This window comes from Theropithecus gelada, chromosome 8, assembly GCF_003255815.1.
Source record: "Theropithecus gelada isolate Dixy chromosome 8, Tgel_1.0, whole genome shotgun sequence".
Taxonomy (NCBI): domain Eukaryota; kingdom Metazoa; phylum Chordata; class Mammalia; order Primates; family Cercopithecidae; genus Theropithecus; species Theropithecus gelada.
Window position 1 is genome coordinate 135,099,411 of NC_037676.1, and position 25,208 is coordinate 135,124,618.

The 25,208-nt window shown below is 35.8% G+C and overlaps 1 protein-coding gene across 4 annotated transcripts in view; it reads left to right on the forward strand.

Moving 5' to 3' along the window:
- The window catches only part of PHF20L1 (PHD finger protein 20 like 1), a 75,588-nt gene that overhangs the window by 40,511 nt on the left and 9,869 nt on the right, over positions 1 to 25,208 (forward strand). For all 4 annotated transcript variants that reach the window (XM_025394481.1, XM_025394482.1, XM_025394483.1 and 1 more), the window contains 8 exons: positions 934 to 1,122; positions 1,385 to 1,591; positions 8,100 to 8,156; positions 9,367 to 9,474; positions 16,293 to 16,457; positions 20,606 to 20,787; positions 21,755 to 21,854; positions 23,431 to 23,626. In XM_025394481.1, the coding sequence (XP_025250266.1) occupies positions 934 to 1,122; positions 1,385 to 1,591; positions 8,100 to 8,156; positions 9,367 to 9,474; positions 16,293 to 16,457; positions 20,606 to 20,787; positions 21,755 to 21,854; positions 23,431 to 23,626 (1,204 nt within the window). The remainder of the gene's footprint in view (positions 1 to 933; positions 1,123 to 1,384; positions 1,592 to 8,099; positions 8,157 to 9,366; positions 9,475 to 16,292; positions 16,458 to 20,605; positions 20,788 to 21,754; positions 21,855 to 23,430; positions 23,627 to 25,208) is intronic.

A 25,208-nucleotide genomic window follows, 5' to 3' on the forward strand; every position in this document is an offset into this window, starting at 1 on the left:
TTGGTATTCTAACCACAATATAGCAGTTAAATTTTACTCTTTTATATTTTTTAGTTATCAACATGTCTTTTTTGTTTTCATCATAAAATTACTCTTAAATACCCAAACATCAGTCTCTTTAGACTGTTCTTATTTCCTCTTTCTAAATTAACATGAATATATTGGCATATATAATCTTGCCTATTCTAGTCAAATGTTTATATGCCATTTAGAGAGACGATATCTAAAAGTATAAAAGACATTTCCAAATATTTATATTATATTGCTAGAAGGTGCCTAAATTACTTACCAAGTTGTTTAAAAAACCCAGGTACACAATGTCATAATCTTAAATATCCTCATTATTTGCTCACAATAAGTACACAAAGTTGTTTTTGTTCAATTTTTTTTTAATGAATCAGGCCCAGACATGTTTATAAAACTCCATTTGGGGGGATGATGATGGGATAAAATTATTTACATTAGTGTAAAGTAAATCACTAACTCTATAATGTTATATCATCTGTGTCCCTGCCTTTTTTTCCCTTAGAGTTGCTCGATTTGCATTGTAGCAAAAGGAGTATATATATATTTTTTTCCTTATCTTTTGCTGTAAAGAGACTATTTTCCGGAAGGAAAAATGGCAATTTACACAACGATCTGCAATTAGAGAAATTAACTGTAGTCTGTCAGTTGGAGCTACTTGAAATTAATGTTCCATTTTATTTTCTCAGTTCTAGTAGAGTGTAGATTTTAGAATTTTTGATTGACTCATTTTGAATGAGGTCACGATTTTCGCCTTTGATTACCTTTGAAACATGCCATTCCTTGTGGATATCTTGTAACAACATCAGAGGGAAGAATATGAATCATTTTTTCCCATTTATCTCCTTAAATATTATAAGATGCTCCTGGTATGTATCTGCTTCGTGAACATTGAAGATCTTTTTCTAGGTCCTCCACAGCCTGTGAATCCCCCTAGACCTTTCAAGCATAGTGAGCGGAGAAGAAGATCTCAGCGTTTAGCCACCTTACCCATGCCTGATGATTCTGTAGAAAAGGTTTCTTCTCCCTCTCCAGCCACTGATGGGAAAGTTTTCTCCATCAGTTCTCAAAATCAGCAAGAATCTTCAGTACCAGAGGGTAATGTATATTGATTTCCTATAGAACCAAACATAAAAGAAGATAAAGAAAAAACTAAGAGATAAAGATTATTAAAATATTAAGACATTTCTGCTCTTATATCTTCTGGAGTTATAAGCACTTCACTTATTCTACAAATATTTATTGAGTGCCTTCTTTGTGCCAGGCACTGTTTAAATTATGTAACACTTTAATTCACAGTGATAGTAACTGAGCCATTTTATCTGTGTTAATATTATATTACACTCTTTATTTTGTGTAGTGCCTGATGTTGCACATTTGCCACTTGAGAAGCTGGGACCCTGTCTCCCTCTTGACTTAAGTCGTGGTTCAGAAGTTACAGCACCAGTAGCCTCAGATTCCTCTTACCATAATGAATGTCCCAGAGCAGAAAAAGAGGATACACAGATGCTTCCAAATTCTTCTTCCAAAGCAATAGCTGATGGAAGAGGAGCTCCAGCAGCAGCAGGTAAAAGAAAAAAAATAAAGGTTCTTTTAAGTGGATGAGTAGCTAGGCTTGCAGTTATTAGGTATCAACATTTTGAGGTTTAACTACGTTATTTTGATTCCTATATAATTCCTTTTCATAAATACTTTAACATTTATAGGAGAGTTTCTTCTCTGTTTTAAAGGTCTTTTGTGTGATCTTGTTACAATCATATGCCCTGGACATAGGTACTTCTTACCTTGTTACTTGATCTATTTTCTTCTCCCTGCTTCTTCTTTATATATCCTTATTTTTACTAAATATAAATTATTAGAGCCAAGTGTAATTACAGGAATTCTTACTTTTGAAGCCAGGAAGTACTTAATGGGATCAGTACTTCGGTTTAAGGATTTTAACAGAATTTAATATTTAAGAAACACTGAACTATATGCCTGTGTCTTAAATATAATTCCATATTTTGGGGCAGATTCCTCCAAATTGAATCAAATTTGCTATAAAGTTATTTGAGGAGTGCAATATGTAAAATCAGCCATCCTTAATAACAAATTTTTTGCATGATTTTATGATATTTATTGTAGTTCGAAAGCATTTGGATGTGTATTTTGCCAAGCTGATATTTTAAATCTAACAGTATATCGATTCATGTTTCCCTTATGTGGGTGCATTTTTTTAATTTAGAAGTTTTTAAAAATTATAACCTGATCCAGAATACACATAATAAAAAAAGGCCAATACTATCTTACAGATGCACTTCTGGTAAATTACTATTTGGAATTAGATGTTTGAAAGAAGTCTGAATTTAGTTTGTTGTGAGTTGGAGAAAAACGTAAAGCAGTTTGTTGATGCGTTACCAAGGGTGTTGGTGATCGTTGTGTTTACAGGCATCTTCCCTGAAACCACTTTATCCATTTTTTGGATGAAGCATAAAATGAAACTTACTCTTTTCTGGTGATGGTATGTGTTGAAATAAAATGATTGAAGTAACTTAAGAGACATATACTTGTTTTTATTACTTTTTGTATAAAGGTCGAAGTTACTTTGTACATGATAATTCTTTATCATGTTTTAAAAAATAAAATACCCAAGTCTGAATATTTGTAGATTTTGAAACATTTCCTGTAGTTTCTCAAATCAGATCTATTGTCTTTTGACTCTTGGTCTTTCCTTAATTGATTTTTCTTTTCCACTTTTCCACAAGATTTCTGAGTTATCATTGACCCATTGAGATACTTTTTTGGTAAAGGTCTTATTCAGTTCTTTTACGATCTGGCATTTGTTACTGTACTGAATATATGAAAAACATGTTAAAGTTGTAAGGTTGTATATCCATTGGGAAAATTATTTTCAGATGTACATGTGAAAATATTTACATTTTTCTTTAAAAATATTCTAATAATAGTAACAATATTGAAATAAAATCAATATAAGTAACTGTATAATAACTAAGAGTCTTACATTAACAGATTGTATATCCTAAAATATCAAAATATCAATGTAGTGATTGTGCATGAAAGTCCTTGACTTAGATGATTTTGCTTCTAACCAGATTATTAACTTCCTCTTTTCAGAATTTTTAGCATATTTGTGGCACTATGGCTGACTACCTTAGAGGAAGGCACACGAATATTCTTTCCCTTTTTAAATATTAGCAGTAACTACTGGAAAAGTAAAATAAGTAAGATCGTTTTCTGGGAAAGTAAAAGGTAGAGAGGAGTTTAGCTATAATTTGAATTTGTGGAAGAGTAAGGATTTTCTGGGTGTAATGAGCTTAATAGTACAGTAGCTGTCAACTTTAATTGCTTATAGCAAGGAAATGCATAGTTTTAATTGTTAATTACTGAAGGTTTATTAGAGGATTGAACACAGTATTTGAATAGAGGGAGGTGAAATTCTAATTTGTTTCTGTGACCTCTTAATTTTTAGTTTTTGAGGAAAGTAGTAGAATTTAGGTCATGTTCTAACTGAACACCTTTTGATTACAATCTTGTGCCCCTGTCCCACTTGCATTGAAATTCTCAGTGGTCTCTATGTTTTTCTCCTTAACCTTTTTGTTATTTACCCTCTCTTGACCATTTTGCTGTATTTTTTATGCTTCTGTCTGTTCCCCAAGTCCTCTTAGATTTAGAGTCAAAGTACCAGGTTTTTATGTTTTTATTTCTTTGATACATATATACATATATGCACACACACATACATACACACACGTATGTTTGGTTGGTATCCATATTAATTATAAAAGAAAATTTTGTTACTGTTGAATTTTAAAACTGATAATTGAAAACATGCTTTACAGTTTGTCAGAGACATTTTCTGAGTTATTTTTGTCAAATTGAAACTCTTGGGGAGTTTAGAATGATGAGGGTGTTAGTTGCTAACTGTGAAATTGTTCGACATGGTTAGGTTTTTACTTTTGGGGGAGCAAGATAAATTCACACTGCTGAGTTTAGCAGTTGATGCTAAAGGATTGATGAGATTTGCAAATAGTCCAATTATTTTATACTACTGTTCTTAATTGTTTTCCAGTAGAGATAATGAACTTGGAATATTCTCTCTCTGTTCTTCTAGTGGGGTGGATGCCCACATGACTAGCCACTGTTAAGAATGCTATTGCTGCCTACATTACCAAACAAGTAATTGGTATCTTTGTAAAAATTGATGCCTTTGTTTTTATTTTACTATCAGGATTCTTTCTCACAGAGCCAGCCAATTTTAGATAAGGATACAGCCTCAGGAAATCTTAATTCTGTTAGTATCTTGGAGGATACAGTAAATCAAGTTTTTTGAAAAGTGGTCTTTTGAAAAATAAACTCGTGGTTCAGGTTCTCACAGGCACCTTGGGCCAACAGTTATCTGTTGCCCCTTGTCACACAGTTCTCTTTAGGTAGGAAACACAGTGTGAACAGATATGGAATCTGCCCTCCAGAAACTTAGAGTCTAGAAGGGACACAAAGCCAGTAACTGAAATACAAATATTGAAAGCATGATATAAGTGCCTGAAGAGGTGTAAAGTACTCCTGGGTGTAAAGGAAGAAAAGATTGCCCCAAGAGGCCTCTGGTAGAGCCTCTTAAAAACCCTGTAGAGACAAACCGTCTGCCTTCTCTTCTTGCTTCCTTGAAACTCAGTTTTTCATCTATATGATGAGATGATAGTAGATGATGTCTGTGGTCACTTTTGGCTCTACAGTCTTGATGTTTTACTTACCATTAATTAGGCATTTGATAGTCTGTGTTTATTCAAAAAAAAGATTGTGATATATAATAGGATTATTTTCAGCTTAAAAACGTCAATTTAAGATAGCTTTAGAGATGATAACTTTTATTGTTTGTAACCACTGTGAAGACAAAATTGGGATTAGTAGGTTGTATGAATATAATTTTGAGCCATTTTAGTTACTCTTGTATTAAAAGAAATACCTTTAGTAACACATCTTTTTTTTTTTTTTTTTTTTTTTTTTTTTTTTAGCAAATTACTAAATAAATATCAAGGAGCATTTACCTGTTTTATTGCAGCATGTCTTAGTTAGCATGGATAGGAATGTTGGCTTGACGTGGCCATGCAGAGTGTACCTTTATGTAACGTCAGGATGTCCATGAGCAGGTCCCCTCAGTTTTCGGGTAGCATTCGATGAAATGCATTAGGCTTTGCTTCAGTGTCATTCAAAGTCATCTTAGTTTTTGAATGAAATGTAGATATAAGTAAATACATGTGTATAGGTTTATCATCATAGATAAGATAGTTGGACTCTTCTTAGTGAATCTTCTGTAGAGTGTTCATGAATTATATTATGGATTGGTTAATATAATACATTTTATCACCAGTGAAAAACAGAAGTAGGTCTTGGGATTGGTCTAAGTTAGTATGGCAAAATAGCATATTGTCAGTTCTACCTAGTCTGCCTGTGGCGGGTTTTGAAATGGCCTTCATTTTTATTCCAACATCTCACGTCAACTTTACATTTACTATTTAAAAGTCTTTTTGTTTTAAATTGTTTTTCAATTTATTTTCCAGATTTGTTCAAAACAAAACTACAATTGGAGACTCTGTTGCCTCCACCCTCATACCAAATGTTCATGGCTTCTACAGAGCCTGGGGTTTCCATGGAGAGTCTCAGGGATTGCCTCTCTTTTTAGCCACAAGAATCTGTAATGTTTAGCATACCAGAAGAGGCTTGAGAAATCACTCTACATTACTAGTTTTTGAGTTGTATGCAAGCAGGCATGGTTCAGAGATCTGCCTCTCTGACTTTAACTAGAGTAGCTTCATTTGTGTTTTGGTTTTTGTTGTTGCATTTTGCATTCAGCTGCCAGATAATATATATCTATGTCTATATCTATATAGATATATATATTTTAAATATATATCTATCTATATATTTTTTTAAATGTTCTGTTGCTAAAATTTAGTTTAAAAATTACTATTCTACAAACTAATGTTCTGATACTTTGGTTACCAAATTCTGGCACGTGGTAAAATAAGGACGAGATAGTGAACTTCTTGTAAAACTAAACTTATTTTTCTTGTTGACTTCTGGAATGGTCTGTTTTGTTTTCCTATTTGTGTGTAAGTATTTTTTAAAATCCTACTGTTGCATATACGAATATTTATTTTAATATCCTTACTTGAGTAAAACATTGACAACCCTTTATGAGTCCCCCAGTTTTACTTTTGAAATTTTGTCATTTATGAAATCGAATGGTTTGGAAACCACTAGAACATGTAAAAACTAAATCTAGAACTCACTCTCTGGACCCCACTCTGGGATTGGCTGCATCTCTTCTGCTGTGTTAACCTCTGTGTTTCTGGTGTGGTGGTTCATAACTGTTTTATTTGTCTGTCAAGTACCTAAGGGGTGCACACATTCCAGTCAGTAAAAGTAGCCTAGTAAGGCAGTTCCTTTAATCTTACTCCCTGTCCCCACTCCAGGAGATTCTAAACATCATTGCTCCACCTTTTCCCTAGAGATCCAGTGCTCCAGAGATGTAGGAGCCTAAGAGGCAATGATCACTGTTAGCAATATATCTGAATATATCTGCACTACCACTGAGGATTTGGAAAGCACATTCCTCATGGTTTGCATTGTAAATGCTTTATTGTTTTCAAGGAAATTGCATAAAATTTATAAAGTTCTAATAGTGCAACAAGTAGTAAACAGAAGTAATGCATTTGTTCAGCAGTCTTGCTAATAAGAAAATTTAATTGTATTTCTCTTTGCTGTGATATCCCTTTCATTTTTTCTGTCATAACAAATGGAGATTATTGGTGTTCTTATTTAGGTTTAAACTTGCTAGAGCCTTATTGGCACTTGATTTGAGTGGTATTTTTATGTTTTTGTTATGTTTAAATGATAGAAAATATTTGAAGTAAGATGAGTGAAATATCAGCTTTTTTGATACTGTTGTAGAATGATCTTAAAAAATTGGTAAATGGTGACATTAAAGCATAATTTAGTAGACTAAAATTGTATTTTAAATGCACTGTAGTATTTTTCTTAGATTAACACTAGCCACAAATAGATATTAGCATTGGGAATGGTTGAATATGAATTGATTAAATGTACCTGTGTCCGCTGCACAGTAATTAAAAGGGCAATATTGGTTTAAAAATGAATTTTAGACTATTATTACCTATGTTTTATTGGAATATTTGTTGAGATTGAATATTTTAATGTATAAGTATGTCTTTGTATTTTACATTTATATATAGAACAAAAGTGGCTTGCAGAACAGTTTTATTTTGACTATTATCATTACCTAACAGTGCATTCATGATGTAGTTCAAAGGTACAAGTTTGTTTTAGGCACAAGAGCTTAAATATTAGTTTAAAAAATATATACAGATTGTTGAAAACCAGTATACTTTAATATGGAGTTTAATATTTCATTTTGATAATCCAGATAGCATTCATATTATAACTGTCACAGAAGTAGAAATGATGCCTGGAACTATTACCCAGATGAATTTCAGTATCTTTTGGATTGCCAAAGGCTATGGTGCTAGAGTAGACCTTTACTGATGGCCTAGTACAGTTAACTTTTTCTTTATGGTTAGACTCATATTTATGCTATTTCTGGAAATAGTGTAGTCTCAAATTATTACCCTACCACAAAAGAGAAAATGAAAAAAATTACATATTTACCCATCTTGGGACTACACATCTTACATATTTTGACTCACATAATCCTTATGACTGCATGAGGCATATAGACTTATTCCTGTTTGACAGATAAGGAAATGGAAGCACAGAGGCATTAAATGATGTTCTCAAGGCTGCAGAGCTAGTAAGTGGTGGAACCAGAAGTTGAACCTAAGTAGTTTGAATAACAAAAATCTCATTTAATTTATTGTTTTGGTTGTTTTTTAAGGTAAGAAATCTCACTGCTTTGTTACCAGTTCAGGCAGTAAAACATGTAGACCGTTAGGAGAAAAAGAGTCTTATATAGAGTTTTATGAGCAATTGTAATGTAAAATATTGTCCCATACTTTTAAGTTTTTCTGATTAAACTTACATATTTTTCCCCTGACCCACAGGAATATCGAAAACTGAAAAAAAAGTGAAATTGGAAGAAAAAAGCTCAACAGCATTTGGTATGAACAGAAAGTAATCTTTAAGCAAAAGACTATAAAGCTTGACAGAGAGGGAGGACATAGTCTGCCCCTTACTCTTTACCAGTTAATGCTTCCTTAGGTGTAAGTGATCATCTGTTTTAGTTCTTACTAGTGTTAGTCAGCTCCAGATACGTGACTTATTAAACACATATCTTGTTTTATATGTAACTTTTTTATCAAGAGAGTCTCTTGCTTTCTCTGAAGGAACTTTGGTGTTTATGATCATCCCTAGTCAAAATTATGGCTATTCAAAAATAGACCTCGATTTAATATTGTTGAAACTTTAGAGAATGGATAGATTAAAATAGTAATTTTTTCACACTTTCTTCTTCATTATACTTTATAAAAATGTTATTGAGTTTTCTGCTATATTTTCTATTTTCTGTGCTGTAATGACTAAATGTCACAAAATAATGGATGATAGTCTTAAATATTCTGTAGATTAGTTAACTGGAGCTTGAATCACTGAAAGTTGGTCAAATATGTTTGATAAATTATAGGGTAAACCATTGTGAGTTGGAGCAATAGCTAGTAGGATATGTGTGATGATTTAATTTGAAATGTAGGATACTGCTCTAATACTTATTTTTTTAAGTACATATGATTAGGGAAAAGAATGCTTTACAATTTTGGAAAAATTAGTTTAATGAAATACATTTTTTTCCTCATGTTCTTAGCCTTCATTGTTAAACACACAGAGAATGTAAATAAAGACTGGAGGAGTTGTTTATAAATTGGTTTAATTATTTTTTAAAGCTTATCCAAAGCAAAAAGTCCATCAGATTTTTTGTTTTTTTTTTTTTAATCTCCTAATTTATTCTCTCATTAAATTATATGTGGAAATGCTGAGTCTCTTCATTCAGGTCCTTTGTAAATTATGGAGTTTAACTACTTACCACATCAGAAAATTGAGAATATTACTCATTGAAAGGTTTTAACTACTGTCTGTGTTAACTTTAAGGTATCAGGAGTTGGGATTTCTCAGCACTGCTAATGAAGATCCCCCTTATAGTCCAATAAGCTTATCAGGACTTCCAGAGTCATGACATGAACAGTTTAATTGAACCCATCCACTCTGGGCAGGTGACTGGAATAGCTGATTAAAACATAAATGCTGCTTTTAGGTTAACCACAAAGGAACAACTCAGGATCAGTCGTGATTGCTGAAGTATTCGCTATTATCTTTTAGGTAAGAGAAAAGAAAAGGATAAGGAAAGAAGAGAGAAGAGAGACAAAGATCACTACAAACCAAAACAGAAGAAGAAGAAAAAAAAGAAAAAGAAATCTAAGCAGCATGGTAAGTACACTGAGATGGTTATTCCCATTTTTAAAAAAATTCGAAGTTTCCTTTGATTCCCCTTTTCTTTTACAAAATGGAGTCATGACAAGATCCCCATGTTGAGAACTGAAAAGTTCCTGTAGCTGTTCTTTACATGAAATTTCAAAAATATACTACTCTGTGGCCTATACATTAATTGTTGCAACTGATTAGACACTTTTCCTTCCAGCATTATAGTAGACTTGATGCCCTGACCAAGCACCCTTTAGCATGCTCAAGTAATTATTCTCAGTCTAGAATTGTAGAATTCCTTAAATTAGCTTTCAAGGATGAGAGTGAAATAGATATTTTTAGAAGAATTTGAGAAACCAACAGAATTTGGTATCAGCAAAGGCCATGTGAAAATGGAGCAGAAATCAGAGGAGTGCAGCCCCAAGCCAAGGACCCAGAGGAACCAGAAGTTGCAAGAGGCAAGGAAAGGTTTGGCCCAGGGGCTTCCAGAGGGAGCACTTCCCTGTCAAGCCCTGATTTTGGACTTCCAGCCTTCAGAACTTTGAGTAAATAAATTTCTGTTGTTTTAAGCCACTAAATTTATGGTACTTTCTTATGGCACCCCTAGGAACGAACACAACTCTAAATGTATTTTAAATGATTTAAATAACTTTGCTATCAAAATCAGGAGAGAATAATATGGGAAAGCCAGCCACAAACTCTTTCTTAGGGATATAGATCCAAAATCCATAAATAAATGTTATGAAATTAAATCTAACAATGTGTTAAAAGGATATGACTACAGAGGATTGATATGCAAAATTTTATCAGAAAATTAGATGAAACTCAGTTGTTAAAACATAGTGAAATCTGTTTCATACATGCTGTATTGGCACAACTGACCAAGTAGATAATAACAGATGTTGCTAAGGAAATGAAGGCAACTGCACATCTACTGTGGGAAACAGATGGGGACCAGGGAGTAAGGTGACGATGTGTGTTCCATGTGGCCTAAAAACCCCTGAGGAAACTCACACGGTGCATCAAATATGAGAGTGTTCACAGCAGCACTGGGAGCAGCCCAGCTCTCCATCAAAAGTCATGCATTCCTTCAGTGGAGTAAATAAATGAATTACAGCAACAGAATCACGGGAACAAAATGGTAAGCTAAAAACCAAGTAACTGAAGACAACAATGTTTCACTTATGTAAAGATAAAAAAGTTATAAAACTATATTTTTAAGAGATTCGACTGTATATGGGAAAAGCAGAAAGAAAAACAAGAGAATGATGAACAAAAATTCAGGATAGTGGTTGCCTCTAAGGTGGGGAAGGGGCGTTATCAGTTCAAACTGGAAAATGACGCAAAGGGACCTTCAAAAATGATGATACTCCCTTAAACTGCGTGATCAGTACCTAAGTGTTTTGTGCTATTGATATTCTTTGTGTCATACCCATTTTTTGTATTTATGAGACATTTAATAAAAACAGTTTTAAAAAATACATATCCAACTGGGCAGTTTTGTGGTTGGTAATCATTGTTAGTAAATTCTTCAGATTTTAACTCTCTCCATAGTCCAAAAAACATTCAATTTTCCCACAGAGTGTGAAGTTTTCACATTCTCAAATTCTAAAGCTGCCAGAGTAAATTTGAAGGTACAGGATCAAAATGGGGTTCATAAGCTTGAAACCGCTTTCCAAAGAGTCTTGAACATTTCCGGGCACTTCTATGTGTGCCTTGCTCCTCACTCCTTTCCCTTCTGCCCACTTCTTCATCACCTCTTCGTATATAACTGTGGAATTCAAACTAGAAGTGATGTAGAGGTAGGAAACTCCAGAGTTTAGTAAACAAAAACTATTCACTGTGAATTCATTTGATGACTGAATACCTTCCTGTGAACAGTATGTCACAATACAGAAATGAGAAACTCAGGCTGCAAATAAAACTTCCAGATGAACTCCCACCTGACCAAAGGCTCTGAGGGATTTGCCTAGCTTAGGGGTTCCAATGGAGACCTGCATTGTCAGTGCAGGAATGGCCAGCTATTTCAAGTCATCTTATGGCACAGCAGTAAACCGTGGTCTGTTCTAATATTTAGTAGCAGATGCAGAATCTTATATACAAAATACCTGTGAAAGTGGGGAAAAAGATAACAGGCTGATACAAAACAAAATAAGAAGGGGGCTACACTTGGCAGCACAATGAGGGCTAGAGCTTAGGAGAAGGCAGGAAATTGTAACTTGAGAGAAGGAAGAGCAATTAGGATGAATAGAAGAAAAATGGCCAAAAAAACTGCACCTTAGAATTGTGACCAGCCCTTAACTATGGTAACCCTTTACAAAGAGCATTAAAACATACTTTAAATGGTATATATTTTTATTTTTTAATGAAAAAGAAAACTTTATATATTTGTTGACATTTTAAAATGAAGCTTACAAATGAAAACCTTAACTTTGTAAATAGAGTCCTGGTAAGATGCACAAAAACATTGCTATTTATAAACAGCAGGTGTTGAGTTTGGTCATCACTGTCATCTTTGTAATTAATTATTGCATTTGAGGAGAATTTATTCTGAGCTATTTACTTTATCTTAGAAATAGCATTTTTCCCCAGATGGTTAAATTAGAAGAGTGGTCTTTAAGCAGGAAATACAGGATTTTAAGTAACTTTGAAATTTTAAAGACATCTTAATGTTAAAGAATTGACATTATTACTGTATGAGGCTTCTAGTATGTTTTTTAGTCTATAGTTAGCACCATGAGGGAGTTTCAAAATTATTTCTTTTATTTACCACTCAACATTATTTTATATATCCTGCTGGTACCTTATGTACCCCAAACTAAGCATTTTATAAATATTAGTACTTCATTTAATCCTCATATTAACCCTTTACAGTAGGATCTGTTATGTTCATTTTACCAACAGTTAGAGAGAGTGAGAAAGAGAGCTCTCCAGCTCTCATAGCTAGCAAGTGGTGAAAAGCAGATTCATTTCAAATCCAAGCAGTCTGACTTACAAGTCTGAATTCTTAACTTTAACCACCATGCTATGTTATTAATACCTGAAATACTGTTTATCAAACTGTGTATTCTTCTCTTCAACAAGTTTTTACTTGTTGTTGGCATACTAAGTTCTTGTCCTTATCTGTTATTTTAATGCAGTTATGCTAAATAATAATTTAGATTAGTTGTTTTATTATTTTATGAGGTAGTAGGTTAAGATATGTTTTGATTAACAGAATCGGTTTACAAGACATAATACCAACATTGTGTTTAATTCGTGTGTATGAGAAGTCACCATGTTGGAATTTAAGAGTGACATCTTTGCTAGTTTTTAGCTTTCTACTTTGAGCAAATCACTTCATCTGTCTTTCATCTATCTGTAAATATAAGGATACTGAAGGCATACAGAGATTGAAAAGAAATAGAGTTAGAAGTGAAAAGAGACTTGAAAGCATTGCGTAGTAAAAAGGATTCCTTCAAGGAGTTTGTAAGTCATTGAAGTATATTGTAAGAGAGATAAGCGTACATAAATCTCTACCAGGAAAGTCTGATATTTGTGGCAAGAGTGGTCCAAGATAAACATTTAAGCTAGAAAAGCTGACACATCAAGGAAGGGGCTTTATGTAGGAGACCACTTCTGATCTAAGCCTTGAAGCATAACAGACTTTTATTCATAATAGCCAGAGGGAATTGGAGTGGGGAATACAGACAGGGTGCGGAATGCCAAGTTTTATTCATTTGTTAATGAAACCTATTAAATATCAGCCATGTTTTATTTTAGCACAAAATTGAGATTTCTTTCATTATTTTTACAGTCAGATTCTGCTTCTACTTTTACTTTTGCTGAAAGGGCAACATAGAATGGAGCTGATAAGAAGGCAGCCTTGAAGGTTTAGTATAGGGATTCAAATCCTGCCCATAACACTATAGCTAAGTGACCTTTGGCAGGTTATTTAAATTCTCTACATCCCAATTTCTTTTCTTCTAAAATAAATGGTAATTGTTGTTTTACTGCATAGATTTATTATTCAAATTAAATAAAGTAATCATTGTAAAGTACTTGATAAAGTACCTAGCATTTAATAAATGCCCTTTCCATGTCTGGGCCTAAGTAATATGGTGTTGGGCAAACTGCGGTTACGGTGAGGCCACCGGAGTCGGAATGGCGTCGTGCTGCCCACAGACTGCTATAATCTGACAGCATCAGCATTATCTGGGAGTGTTTCATTCCCAGTGTACTGGAGATGAGGCCCAGGAATCTGGGTTTTAACAAGCTTGCCAGCTTGTACACACTTTAAATGTTTAAATACACTGATATCACTTGTTCGTTAAGAGTGCAGCTTCCATAGTCAGACTGCCTGGGTTTGAATGTTGGCTTTGCCATTGATAGTTGTATATTCTTGGGCAATTTAGTTGATCTGTCCTGCCTCAGTTCTTTACTAGCAGTCCTACTTCCCTCATTAGATGCTTGTGAGGATTAAAAGAGTTAATACACATAAAGAACTGAAAATTGTGTTTGGCACATGGAGAGCCCTCAATCAGTGTTGGTTATTCTGTGGTATTTATGATGACGAGTGTAAGTTTCCCATTGCTGCTGTTGCAAATTACTGCACATCAGTGGTTTAAAAAAATACGTATTCATTATCTTAAGATTCTGGAGGTCAGAAGTCCAAAATGGATCTCTCTGGGTTAAAACCAAGGTATCAGCAGGGCTCCATTTTTCTCTGGAGGCTCTCAGGGACAGTCTGTTTTCTTGCCTCTTCTAGCTTCCAGAGGCTTCTGCATTTCTTGGCCCTTGTCCTGCTCCCATCTTCAAAGTCAGCAAATGGTCCAGTCTTTCTTATAGTGTTTCACTCTCACGTTGTCTCTTCTGCCTCCATCTTTTCACTTTTAAGGACACTCACCATTACATTGGGCCCACTCTATAATCCAAGGTACTCTCCCTGTTGTAAGATCAGCCAATTAGCAACCTTAATTCCACTTTTCCACATAGCTTAGCGCATTTAAAGGTTCTAGAGTTTAGGACATAGACATTTTTGGCAGACTGTTCTGCCTCCCACAACTGCCAACTTCAAATGGATACTTAGTACAGACCAGTACTTCTCTTATAAGCTCATTTTTCCACTCTCTGTCTTTCCTTTTTACCACTTGTTTCCACCTCTCATTTCCACCTCTCATGTATTCCTTAACCTGCCTCACTTGACATCATTTTCCTCACAGAGTTGAGGAGACAGACATCATCAGGTGGGAACTTGCTCATACTCTGTCCACCACATCTGCGTGCTTACGTGAAAATATTCATCTTCTTTGTCTCTGTTAAAGTGGAGGGAATGTCTGCTTTTCTCTTCTTCTTCTGGCATTTCTCACCACTGCCATTCCCCTTTCCCACATCTTAAGGTTCATGTAGATGATGTGTAAGATATCCCATCTTACAGAGCCCTCCTCTAAATTTCTGTTTCTTCTCTGGTTTCTCCACCTCGCATTTCCTCTTCAGCCCCATCTCAGACCCACTTTCATTGCCTAGTTGCTCAAGCAAAAACCTGGGAATCAATCATGATAATGCCATCTTAGCTTTTGGCCTCTAGTCTATAATAGCACTCCATCTTCCTTGAAAACTTCTCCTTAGTTGCCATCACCTAAGTACCGAGCCACCAGCATTTCTTGTCTGGACTACTGCTGTAGCCTCTGAACCATCCCCCCACTTCTATGTGTGCCTTCCTGAACTCCATTCTCCATTCCACAGCTAGAGTGATCCTCCAGAAATGGAACTGTCACATCTTGCTCCTTCTCCACACAAGCATTGAATGACTTTTTATTGCATTAAGGTAAAACTTTTTTTAAAAAGCTATTCTGGCTCCTGTCACTCTAGCTTTGTTTCCCCCTTATTCACTGTGTTCCAGCCAGTCTTACAGCTTGCCAAATGTGGCATGCACTCTTCAGCTTCAGAGCCTTCCCACATGCCTGGAATCACACCCCCACCTCCTTTTTTCCTTTCCTCACTATACCCTCAACTCTCCAGTAGGCTGCATGTGGCCTTTCCCCTTGCAAACATCTGTGGGACTCATTCCAAAACAGAGAAAAACAGAATTTTTACAGAGTTCTTCCAGGACTAGTTAATTACCTTCAGAGATTTTTTACTTGAAAAATATATTGATCAGATTATCACTATGTAATTGGTGTGCCAGGCATCAGGAGAACCTCTTTACGAATTGTGAGGAAGAAAAAGGTTAATTTCCATCTTGCATATCTTTTTTCTCTTCAACTTTTATTAGGTTGGTGCAAAAGTACCTCAATTGCTTTTGCACCAACCGAATAAGTTCTGGGGTGCATGTGCAGGATGTGCGGGTTTGTTATACAGGTAAACATGTGCCATGGTGGTTTGCTGCACAGATCAACCCATCACCTGGGTGTTAAGCCCAGCATGCATTAGCTATTCTTGCTGATTCTCTCCCCAACTTCCCACAGGCCCAGTGTGTGTTGTTCTTCCCCATGTGTCCATGTGTTGTCATCTTGCATATTTTACTGCAGACACAGTTGTGATTATAATGGAGAGAAAATGTAGAAATAATCCTTTTTCACCTCTGTACTACTTCACAAAAGTTTACCGGTACCAGTTAGAACCTGGTGCCCCCTACTATGCATATATTGTCTGGGGTATATTTGTTTCCCAATTGTTCTTGCTAAACCCAGTTCATCAGATACATATGTAGCTTTTCATGGATGAGAAGTGAAAGTAGTAGCATGATTATTTGATGTATCCTGAAACATGACTTTCGTTATTTTTATAGTGACCTTAATTATCTGACACTTTATTAATATTTCTTTCTGTATCTTATGTTGCAGACTATTCAGACTATGAAGACAGTTCCCTCGAATTTTTGGAAAGGTGCTCTTCTCCACTAACTCGATCTTCTGGGAGTTCTCTGGCTCCACGAAGCATGTTTATGGAGAAAACTACAACCTATCAGTACCCAAGGGCAATTCTGTCCGTTGATCTTAGTGGTGAAAGTATGTGTAACTATGTGATGATTAAAACAAGACTTACAATTCCTAAATGTGTGACTGAGAATAAAACATACTCTGTTAAGGGCACATGAGTTAAAAAGTTGTTAGCTAAACTAATATGAAAGTCTTGATGGGAGAAATTTGAGCTACTTTTTAATTTATATAAAGTTAAATTGGCTTTATACTTATTGGTGGAAAAGAGAGTCGTAAGGAAAATATTACTAGTGTATATACTTCTGTAGGTTTTTGTACATGTATTTTTATGTTCTTTACTATCAACTTACAGAGTAGGTATTATTCACATTTGATATATAAACAAGCTGAAACTTACAGGGTAACTTTTCGGCTTAGGTAGTGTTAGAATTAAGACTCTAACCAAGGTCTGTCTTAACTCCATAGATAAGGCTTTTTTAAAATAAATATTTATGGTAATCTTAAAAGTATACTTTGAATTCCTGGTCAGATACATCTGTAACCAAAGTCCTGGGATGTAGTCAGACAAGTGATTTAAATACAGGCAGGAACTAAGTGCCGTTAGGTAGTCAGAAGGCCACGTCAGCAGTGAAGGGAGCACTGGAGTTCAAATCTGTTACTTTCCTGCAGGTCCAGTCCTGACAGTGGAAAGTGTTGAATATTCTTACCTTGCTTCCAATATTGTAAGCAATAGGAAGAGAGATCCCAGCTCTAGACATTGAGGGCTGTGGCATAGGAGTAGACCTCTAATAGTGACCAGAGTCAGAGTGAGGAATAAGGGACGGGGCCTTCAGCATAAGTACAACTTAGGATCCTTATGAGTGTGCTCACTTCCTCCCTTTTTCTTTCTTCTGACTGCCCTTGATGGTGGATACTAGGTTAAATATTTTCTTTTGCAGCGTTTGCTTCCAGGTCTAAGTCCTCCGTGGCTCATTATGAAGAAAACGTTTTCTTTCCTTTATAGCACATGACACTTGTGAGATTGTATTTTTAAAAGCTTGAGGTATGGGAGGGGATTAAAAAGAAGTTACCACCACTGTTTTCCAGCAAATACAAGTCTGCTTTTTCCCATGGTTCAGTGGTTCTTCACCCCAGATGGACCTTACAATCATTGCTGTGGTGCTTTTAAACTATATTGATCGTGGATCCTACCATGAGGCACAATTGAATGAGATTTCTGGAAGGATCCTGGCAAGATACAACTTCTAGGTGATTCTGTGGAGAAGCAGAGGTCGATAATTACGTCAAGAACACCTTTACTGTGAATCATCAAGATCTGAAGATTATCTCTTGCTATAGAGAGATGGAGAATAGGGGTTATATCTAGGCTAGCTGTGGTGCTGAAACGAGAACCCTTGAAAGAGCATAAATAGAGCCATAGATATGTACTCTCTGTTCTTCTTAATCTCTGCCCTGCCCTTATGATCAAGTACGGAATCAGGAGAAAGAAAAGGAATGTTAGTAAGGTCTTAGGCCAGAAGTTCTCAAATGTTAGCATGTGTCAGAACTGCCCAGAGAAGGTGTTAAAACACATTTCTGGGCCTTACCCTCAGAATTTCTGATTTCCAACAAGTTCCCAGGTGGTGATAATGTTGCTAATCGGGGAACCATACTTGCAAAATGCTGTCTCAGGAAATAGCAATGACAGTTTAAGGGGTACTTGTTGGAAGGCAACAGCTGTTCTTGTGGCCCGTCAGTTGGAGCCATGGTCTAGGTGGCTATTTAAGTGTAAGGGGGAACTTTTATTTGCTTCTTATATAACTTTGAGCTCTATCATCCATTTTACTCAACTTCCAAACCTCAGCTAAGCATATGTTTGGTGCTTGGGAGTTATTCAAACTAGATTTTCTGGAGAATATGATAAATTTGCTTGCTAACACCATAAAACCTGGTAATCTTTGCCATGCAAGTATATGTGAGATACAGTAATTCCTTTTAATGATATAATTTCAAATTAATTTTTATTTTATTTATTTATTTTATATATATTTTTTGAGGCAAGGTCTTGCTCTGTTGCCTAGGCTGAAATACTGTGGTGTGATCACAGTTCATTGCAGCCTCAAACTCCTTGGCTCAAGTAATCCTCTGGCCTCAGCCTCCTGAGTAGCTAGGACTACCAGCACAGGTCATCATGCCTAGCAAATTATTTTTGCTTTTGTAGAAATGAGGTCTTGCTTTGTTGTCCAGGCTGGTCTCAGACTCCTAACTTAAAATGATACTCTCACCACGGCCTCCCAAAGTGCTGGGATTGCAGGTGTGAGCCACTGTGCCCGGCCCATTTAATACTGTTTATATGCTATGACAGTGTTTGAAACGGTTTTATCCACATTCTAATGAACTTGTACTTGAGAAAGCCCAAAAGAAAATTTGGATTAAAGCCAGCAACATTATGGATGGTTGAAAGTTTCCTCTTTAGGTTCTTTTAAAACAAGTTACACTGTTCATATTAGACTTTCCGTATCTAGTTGATTTACTAGCTCCATTAATATTTTCAGATATTTCTCTATTATCTATTTCTGCTGACCTTCCTTCCATATGTCCCTGTGACTTCAACGAGAAGAAAACTATATTTTTCTATAAAACATTAATCAATAACAAAGCATTCAAAAACATTGAAACAAGAAAAAAGTAAACAAGATTAGAAGCTGATAGAGGAAACACTAAGTCACATGAATATGTAAAGTATAAATAGCTTGAATTTTTAAAGTTCAAATCTGTTCAACTTCAGTCCAATCTGATTCAGTCTGAAAAGAAGATGTTCTCTCTCTGACTCTCTCCTTAGTTCTTCTACAAACATTCTGGAGTGGCTATATTATATATCAGGCCTCATTCTAATCACTGGGGATGTAGAATTCAACAATGCAAAGTTCTTCCTGTTACGGATCCTGATATTCTAGTAAGAGGAGACAGATGATAAGCAGGTGAAGGGATAACTCAGAATGTGGCTGGGGGGTAGGGTGTGAGGTAGGAAGGTGCTCTGCTGATTAGCCTCTGTCAGGAGCTCACACAGCATTATACGATGTTCTGTGTCTCATGATTCAGTTTTCCTAACATTTCTCCATCCACACTACTGCAAAAATTTTAATGTTCCATCATTTCTTTTCCTTTGTTATAAATAAAGATTCCCCCATGTCTGTCTCAATTTCCATTTCCTCAGTAACCTGAGCAAAACGGTAGTCTTTGGCATTGACTCTGTTATACACACACGCCTAAAACCTGGCATGAAAATTGCGTTGTGTGTAGTAGTCATCCGTATAGTCTAGTTTCTAGAATATGCTTAATTTAGAAGAATATTTTTACCAAAACAAAATTAATACATTTTAAAAATCCCTTGGGGAACTCACGGTTCTGGTTTTAAGAAATACTGGTAAAGTGATTAAGAACACAGGCTTGAGAATCAGGCATTCCTGGTATTCAGTTGGTTTTCCTGCTCAGTGGCTCCGTTTCCCAGGCAAGTTATATATCCTATGTTTAAAGTGCTTAATATAGCACTGTGTGCTTACTAAGTGCTATAGTAGTTGATGCTACTGATACTGTCAATATGGTATTGTTGATTTTAGACACTAGGCAAGCTCCTTTACCTCTCTGAAGTTGTTTATGGTACGAATAATAAAACCTGTCCTCTTTACGATCCAGTTTTTTTTTTTTTTTTTAGTGATTTTTCAAAAAGCACTTTATTAATCAAAAAAATAAGAAAAAAGAATGAAGAATCAGTGGTGTGCTAGAGCCAACTTGTGCTGGGTAGTGGGGGCTTACTACACATACCTGTCCCCAGATCCATGGACAGTGGTGTCACACTGATAGTATGAAATCACAAGGGGACAACCCAGGGTTTTTATGAGGGTCAGAAGGGATAATGTTTGTGAAAGTATATGGAAACTATGCAAATTTAAATTATTGACATCAGCCTTAGCCATAAATTCTGTAAGCATGAAGTCTAAAAGATACTTTGAGTTACTTATAATAGTGTATACTATAAGATGTAAAGCAGTCATATACCTAAGCTTCAAAAATCTTTTCTTTCCATGTCCAGAGACAAGTACAGTACAGTATTTTCATTTGTTTGCTCCCCCTTTTAAAATGTTTAATAGCTTATGATCACTTCTCATAGCTCCTTTATGAAAAATAACATGAAAATAGAAAAGTTGCACTGAGTATACTTTTTATATATATTCTAGACTTATCAGATGTAGACTTCCTAGATGATTCTTCAACGGAGAGTTTGCTTCTGAGTGGGGATGAATACAATCAGGACTTTGATTCAACCAATTTTGAGGAATCTCAGGATGAAGATGATGCTATTAATGAAATTGTGCGATGTATTTGTGAGATGGATGAGGAGAATGGTTTCATGATCCAGGTAATTGGTTAACTTCTCTTCCCTATATATAATAATGAGTTAGTTGTTTCAGGTGCTCAGCAAATGCATCACGGTGTTTTCTTTCTTTACTAACCATAGTAATATTAGGAGATTTCCTCATTAAGTAAAGTAGACAATGTTCTTATTTTAGCAGCTCTCTTTCTTTTCTAGGGTACGTAGTTCAGTGCCTTCAAGCTGAAACTCTTTAGAATGATTAGGGCGGTAAGCCCTCACACAAATGGGCAGGCTACATCAACCTTTCTCTTTCTCATCTGCATTCGTGTAATTATTATAATAATTAACAATTTAGAGTCACCCTTCACTTGTCAGTGATTAAAAGATAAAAATTTCCAGTATTCTTAAAAAAGGAAAAATTTTGTTGCAGGGTTAACAACTTCTTCTTGTAGGAGAGATATATTTAAGGTAAAAGGAAAGCATAACCCAAATTTTGTGATGCCAGAAGATTTGGAGATGTTAGTTGAGAGCGTGAAGAAAGAGTAATCTTTTTTCCCTCCCATTTTTCAGTGGTTTTCTGGAGGGAATTACAAATTTATAGCTTCACGACACAAGCAGTACTTTAAGAGATCATTGCTATAGACACTGGTACAAACTTTCTTTTATTTTCCTCTAATTTCCGCATTTTAATAAACTATTTTAAGAGTTTTATGATGTAATTGCCTAAATATCAGTGGGAATTAGAGAAATTATGACTTTTTTATGATTTAAGTACTTGATCAAAGCATATTCTAATAGGTGCAACAAAAGAAAGTTCTTGAAGTAGTTGACCATTTCAAAGACAAAATTCATCTTAAGTCATGACTTGATTTTGTTATGTTGAATAAGAATGGAACTGATAGTGGCAGTAAGAAGCCAAGCCAGCCAATTCAAAGAAAGGGCATGTATCCTTATTCCTAGCTTATTCCTAGTGAGGATCGGATGACCGTTAATACTCCTCTGTTTTCTGCAGTGTGAAGAGTGCTTGTGCTGGCAACACAGCGTGTGCATGGGGCTGCTGGAGGAGAGCATTCCAGAGCAGTACATCTGCTATATCTGCCGGGACCCACCGGGTAAGGCTTTCTGCGCCGTGCTGATTGCCATGATTCCTCCATGTCTCCTCCAGGATTCCAGAGTGTATCAGCTGTGTTCACCACCACTATAGCAAGTTCTCACATGATGTCATTGATAGGTTGTTGGAAACTATGGCTCCAAATGAAACAGCATGCTATATGCCATAGGAACTTAACTTGTATGTATCAATTAGCTTATAGTACAATTCATTTCTTTATTCAGTGTGTCAGTTTCCAAGAACCTATTGATTACACTTAGTAAGGACTCACTGTACTTCTTGGTCAAGTAGACTGAACTTCCATATTAAAATTTTAAAATATTTTTTCACTGTTACACTTTTATTTTCCACATTGATTACTTAGACAAATACATTAGCATATATTTATCAACAAAATTACTATCTTACTGGAAGAGAAGAGGTGTAACTTTTTCCTGAAGAAGAATTAGCCTCTGTCTGTTCCTCTGTATCCATTTCTAGCTAGGCTTATTTGTGGCAATCAGAGTAGATCTGCATTCTGAATTTGCACGCTACTGACGTGGCAATTCTGCATGTTCGACTCATTGTAGAGCAGGTGAGGTCTTAGAACACTGCCTGTGATGCCTTTATTTTACTGATGAGGCCGACTGAGATGGAATCTGTGCTTTTTGACTCTCAATCCACCCTGCTGTCTACTTGGTGCCTTCTATGCTAGAGGATCTTCAGAGAGCATATTCTGCGTGTTAAATTTAACTACAACCTCCAGGCAGGAAATAACTAGGTTTTCTCAAATAATAGGCATGTGGTGAATTGGTCCCATGACTATTGGAAAAAAAGAAAAAAATCAAAATAAGTCACAAAAAAGTCACAGTAAGAAGCAAGAGAATTAATTATTCACAGCCATATGAATGTAGACATTTGTTTATTCATTCACCAACATTTATAGTGTTCATTATTCATTGTATTTATTCAGTAACGAATGTAGACATTTGTTACTTATTCAGAAGCATTTATTGGATGGCTTCTATTTGCCACTGTGGTGAGATGATTGATTTAAACCATGCCTTTAACCAGCTAGTAGTATAGTATGGGACACAGGCACATAAACACCTCATTGTAATAGGATCTAATTTGTATTAGCATGGAGGATGTGGAATTTCATAGGATTCTGTGAAATCACACACACGGGGGAAGGGTTCCGATTCATTCAACTAGAACTCTATGGTTCATCCAATTCAAAACAAAGGTTAGTGAAAGAAATAACCCCTGTCTAGTTTTTATCCAGCCCTTTGAGCCTTTTTAGAGGATAAATGATGACTACAAAAAATTGAAAGTAGTGCACTCAGGGTTCCCTTTGCAAGTGTCATCTACCACTGACCACGTCCTTAATGGTGTTTCTTCTCTTGGATGGGCAGGAATGCTGAAGGTGTGAGGAGCTCTTCCTGCACCAGTTCCTCAGAACGCTGTCTTACTCTTTTTGAATCTACTCCTAGTGCTAGAGCTTGCCTTGCTTAATGAGCAACGTTAGTAGGGTAGCAGTTGAAGAAAAATCCAAATAAGTACAATCCTTTGTGATTTAATGTCAATTTCATCTGCAGGTCAGAGGTGGAGTGCAAAATATCGTTATGATAAGGAGTGGTTGAATAATGGGAGAATGTGCGGGTTATCATTTTTCAAAGAAAATTATTCTCATCTCAATGCCAAAAAAATAGTTTCTACACATCACCTGCTTGCTGATGTCTATGGTGTTACAGAAGTGCTACACGGGCTACAGCTGAAGATTGGAATACTAAAGTAAGTGAAGGGTGGCAAAGGGAGAGTCACACTTCCGTGGACGTTTTAATTCAAACCAACACTGTCGGCCTTTTGATGGTCCAGAGTAACAGTTTGGAGGAGAGAACAGGTGTTTGAATAAAGTTTCATTTTTAAAAATAAGGAAAGATTAACAACCTTTTGGATGCGTTGGTGCTTCCTGCCTATTCTCCTAGAATGTGTAAGTGTGGTTAAAGATGTATATAGCATCTAGTATTTCAACACATTTTAGCTCCTGTCCCACTGTTTTGTATGCTTACCATATGTGCAAAATTAAGTGCAGTTGCTGTGGTGAACCCTATACATTGTGTCTTCCTTCAGGAATGCTATCAAGATGAAATAGATTCTAAGCAGGGTGAGTATTTTTTTTTCAATAAAGATTGATTTAGAGGGGATGAAGGGAGCCTAAAAACCAAATTCACTTCTCTGCTGTGCACCAAATATGTTAGTAATCCTGTACAATTTTCTCTTAAACAAGTCTGAGTCTCCCTAAAGAACGTATCAGAATATTCTTGAAGTCCTTATTTCCAGTCCTTCCTAATGCCTAACTGGAATTGTTCTTTAAAAGAACAAACAAACAAAAACCCACATTTTAACTAAAAACAGGATGATTCACTGGTTCTTCACAAGATTTTCTTTTTTTTTTTTCTTTTTTTTTTTTTTTAATTTATTTATTATTATTATACTTTAAGTTGTAGGGTACATGTGCATAACGTGCAGGTTTGTTACATATGTATACTTGTGCCATGTTGGTGTGCTGCACCCATCAACTCGTCATTTACATCAGGTATAACTCCCAATGCAATCCCTCCCCCCTCCCCCCTCCCCATGATAGGCCCCGGTGTGTGATGTTCCCCTTCCCGAGTCCAAGTGATCTCATTGTTCAGTTCCCACCTATGAGTGAGAACATGCGGTGTTTGGTTTTCTGTTCTTGGGTTAGTTTGCTAAGAATGATGGTTTCCAGCTGCATCCATGTCCCTACAAAGGACACAAACTCATCCTTTTTTATGGCTGCATAGTATTCCATGGTATATATGTGCCACGTTTTCTTAATCCAGTCTGTCACTGATGGACATTTGGGCTGATTCCAAGTCTTTGCTATTGTGAATAGTGCTGCAATAAACATACGTGTGCATGTGTCTTTATAGCAGCATAATTTATAATCCTTTGGGTATATACCCAGTAATGGGATGGCTGGGTCATATGGTACATCTAGTTCTAGATCCTTGAGGAATCGCCATACTGTTTTCCATAATGGTTGAACTAGTTTACAATCCCACCAACAGTGTAAAAGTGTTCCTGTTTCTCCACATCCTCTCCAGCACCTGTTGTTTCCTGACTTTTTAATGATCGCCATCCTAACTGGTGTGAGATGGTATCTCATTGTGGTTTTGATTTGCATTTCTCTGATGGCCAGTGATGATGAGCATTTTTTCATATGTCTGTTGGCTGTATGAATGTCTTCTTTTGAGAAATGTCTATTCATATCCTTTGCCCACTTTTGGATGGGGTTGTTTGTTTTTTTCTTGTAAATGTGTTTGAGTTCTTTGTAGGTTCTGGATAT